The sequence below is a fragment of the Bactrocera neohumeralis genome, chromosome 6 (genome assembly GCF_024586455.1).
Source record: "Bactrocera neohumeralis isolate Rockhampton chromosome 6, APGP_CSIRO_Bneo_wtdbg2-racon-allhic-juicebox.fasta_v2, whole genome shotgun sequence".
Classification (NCBI taxonomy): Eukaryota; Metazoa; Arthropoda; class Insecta; order Diptera; family Tephritidae; genus Bactrocera; species Bactrocera neohumeralis.
The window spans coordinates 8,212,637-8,215,832 of NC_065923.1; the positions used below are offsets into that span (position 1 = coordinate 8,212,637).

General features: G+C 41.7%; 1 protein-coding gene across 1 annotated transcript; it reads left to right on the forward strand.

Annotated features, from left to right (window-relative positions):
* Positions 1–244: 244 nt before the first annotated feature.
* LOC126763692 (basic helix-loop-helix neural transcription factor TAP) lies at positions 245–1,597 on the forward strand. The gene has a single exon (XM_050481432.1). It carries the CDS (start codon positions 245–247, stop codon positions 1,595–1,597), a length of 1,353 nt encoding a protein of 450 aa, XP_050337389.1.
* The last annotated feature ends 1,599 nt before the right edge of the window (positions 1,598–3,196 follow it).

Below are 3,196 nucleotides of genomic sequence, written 5' to 3' on the forward strand. Positions count from 1 at the left end.
AGTTGGTAAAGAAACGCGCAACGGGCAACAACCGAAACACAAACGAGTGATCACACGACAAAAACAAAAAAACACACAAGATTACGTGCGTGAAAAATGCATACTGTCGATATTGAATCGTACCGTTACTGGGTCGTCAAGTGAGCGAAGATTGCGTATCTCGTCAAACACACAACCGCCGAAGTGACAAGTGTTCAAAACTGACTGTTAGGTGAAAAAACAAAAATTTAAATATAACAGCAAAATGTCTTCGTGCTATAGTGGTTTCGACGATCGCTCATTCGAGTTTGAAGATTCCTCTGACGACAGCGGTTATGAGAAAAGTTTCGAAACCGACTGCAAAGTTACGCCGCGTAAGCTCTGCTTCGATGCCAGCGTTGATTTCTATGCGGCCTCTGAGTCAGCCATGCCTTCTGGTTGCTACAATAACAGCGGTGTTGGCCCACTGTTAGAGCGCTCTTCATTTCCCGCGCTACTCGATGCCAGCAGCAATCATAGTACGCGCAGTGGACGCACACTCGTAGAGCATGTAATCAGCAAAGCGCCACCGACAGAATCAGAGTTCGCGCCCAAGCTAACATCAACGCCCACAAAGAATGCCGCCGGCGCTGGAAGTAGTGATCAACCGACTGAACCGCGTCCCAAGCGCAAATATGCCGTCGGCAAGAATCGTGTAACGCGTTCGCGGAGCCCCACCCAAGTGGTACGCATCAAAAAGTTTCGCCGCATGAAAGCAAACGATCGGGAACGAAATCGCATGCATACTTTGAACGATGCCTTGGAACGGCTGCGCGTCACGCTACCGTCACTGCCAGAGGAGACGAAGCTAACGAAAATCGAGATCTTACGGTTTGCGCATAATTACATATTTGCGCTCGAACAGGTGCTGGAGAGTGGTGGCACCATCAATCTCGATCTGGAGAAGCTGCAGAATTTCACACTAAGCGGAGAACGCATCACCAAAGAGCTGTTTGATGCCATTTTCGTTAACCCACAACCCTACACGAGTATCTACAGCATGGGCTGTGGGCTCAGCGGACGTGTGCCGTATGGCCTGCAGGAACAAATGGCGGCAACACACCCCTACTTGGAACAACAGCATCTGCTGCAACGCGGTCGCCCCCCACAGGGCTACGCATATGGTAGTGACATGCGTCCCTACAATGTGCAACACGAATCACATAAGCCGTTGGGCGAGCGCTTGGCGGAGCATCCACATTTTTCTCAGGAGAAATACGAGCTGTACAAAAGCACCTTCGAGGCAGCAGCCAACATACAACCCACCTCAGCTGCAATGTACACGGGCGGTATGTGCGCGCAAGGAGAACGAAATAGGTCGGACATCACTGCAACCGGATTCACAACACAGCCGACATACACCCAACTGTCGACGAGCAGCAACTGTTATATCGCCGAGGATGAGTCGACGACGATTGCAACATCACCACCCATGGGGAGGCAAGGGCGGGAGAACGCGCAGCCGTCAATGTTGCACCACACCAGCAGTTTCTACACTCAAACGCCACCTTGGAGGGATTACAACGAGCAGATGCTGAACACCAGCCATAGTAGCTTCGAACAGTACTCCCACGTATAGCAACGGGCGCTCTTGGGTATTTTAGTGTATATAGTAAGGTGTTATTTGGGGAAGGCAGAGGGCAAATTAAGCGTATACATTTTCGATCTAGTTCACTGACAATCTGTAGGTACAAAAAGAAAGATATGTTGTTAGGTTTTGGGTTCTAAGGATGGCTTTCGGCACTCAATGATCTCTGCTACTGAACATCGACAATGGTTTGAAAGTCATGCATACAACTCAAAAGCTTTCAGTTCGATTAGCTTAGTTTATTTAAAATTTCTATTGTCAACGAGTAGGCATCCACTAATTTTGAAGTCACTCTCAAATTGCGCAGATTGTCATGCCGAGAACTGCTGACGAGGACTTCAAAATTGTTGTGGATGATGGTTGAATTAAATATTAATACTTACTGAAGCCTTGTTGAGATGAGAAAACAATCCGTCTTGCTTGTCTTAACAAAGCTTCTGAAGAATATACAGTTATGGTTATATTCACTGCGATCTCATTAAAGAAACTGCTTTGTAGTTTCATGCTATTGAGTGATGGATTTGCATAGCAGTCTTCTTTGAAAAACTAAAATTATATAATCTTAACTTCAATATTTCAAAATAAAATAAATATTTTATTACAAATTGGACTTAACTGAAGTGATCTTCAGCTGATCATTTCAGAAAATCGTCAATTTCAAAACAGTAAGCATTATCAAATGCCAACAGCTCAAAAATATCCATTCAATTATATTTTTAGAAGAAGTATTAATACAATATTACGACATTCAATGACTTTAGTCAACTTGACATTTAGTCGTTAGTTTTGTCCTAGAATGTCGTAACTTTGTGTGATCCTAAGAATGTCAAAATTTCGTCTTTGTAACTTCTAGCCGCTAAAACGACTTTTTGACAGCGCTCCATTAGACTAACTCAAAGTATCAGGTACCTAAAAGTAGTTGTTATAAGCTTTATGAAATGTGAGATTTTTGATATTTACCAAAGAGAAAATATTTATGTATAGTTAAGTGAATATATTTTTGTAAGCTAGAAATTTATTGTAATACATTCAACAGGAGCTAGTCATTTCCTAAAATAGCATAAAGTACTTTATAGATTTTAGAGGAGGTTAAAGTTTGGCGAGCGTTAGGTGGGTACACTGACAAATCAATTAATACAGGTTGTAATGTAATGAAATATTTACACAGTTATCTTAATAAATGTACACTGATAAAAATAAAGTTGAAGAAAGAAGAATATTGTATTAAGTTTACTATCTAACGCGGGGATCTTTAAATCCTTAATTCCGACTCAGCAACACCAGCGTATTATGAAATTTTGGTTCGTTCTCTGGTAAGCACAAGGAATACTCGCTTAATTTATAGCTTAGTTGGTTCTCGTGGAAAGGAAAATACTAAGATATATTTAAAGAACCGAAGCGTAAATCTCTCTAAGCATCAAAACCAAATCTAATGGATTTTGAAAGCTCCATAGGACCACAAATACTTTTTTCTTTCGCCACTGCTGAAAAACCAGGAAATCGTTAAATATTGTCATGATTAATGGAAGTTTATGAAAATAGAATAAAGGGTTTATTGGGCTATAAATATGGTATCTGTAATTACTTTTC

Bases quoted from the DNA above. Each gene is read 5' to 3' on its own strand.
- LOC126763692 (XM_050481432.1), top strand. From the start codon at position 245: ATGTCTTCGTGCTATAGTGGTTTCGACGATCGCTCATTCGAGTTTGAA.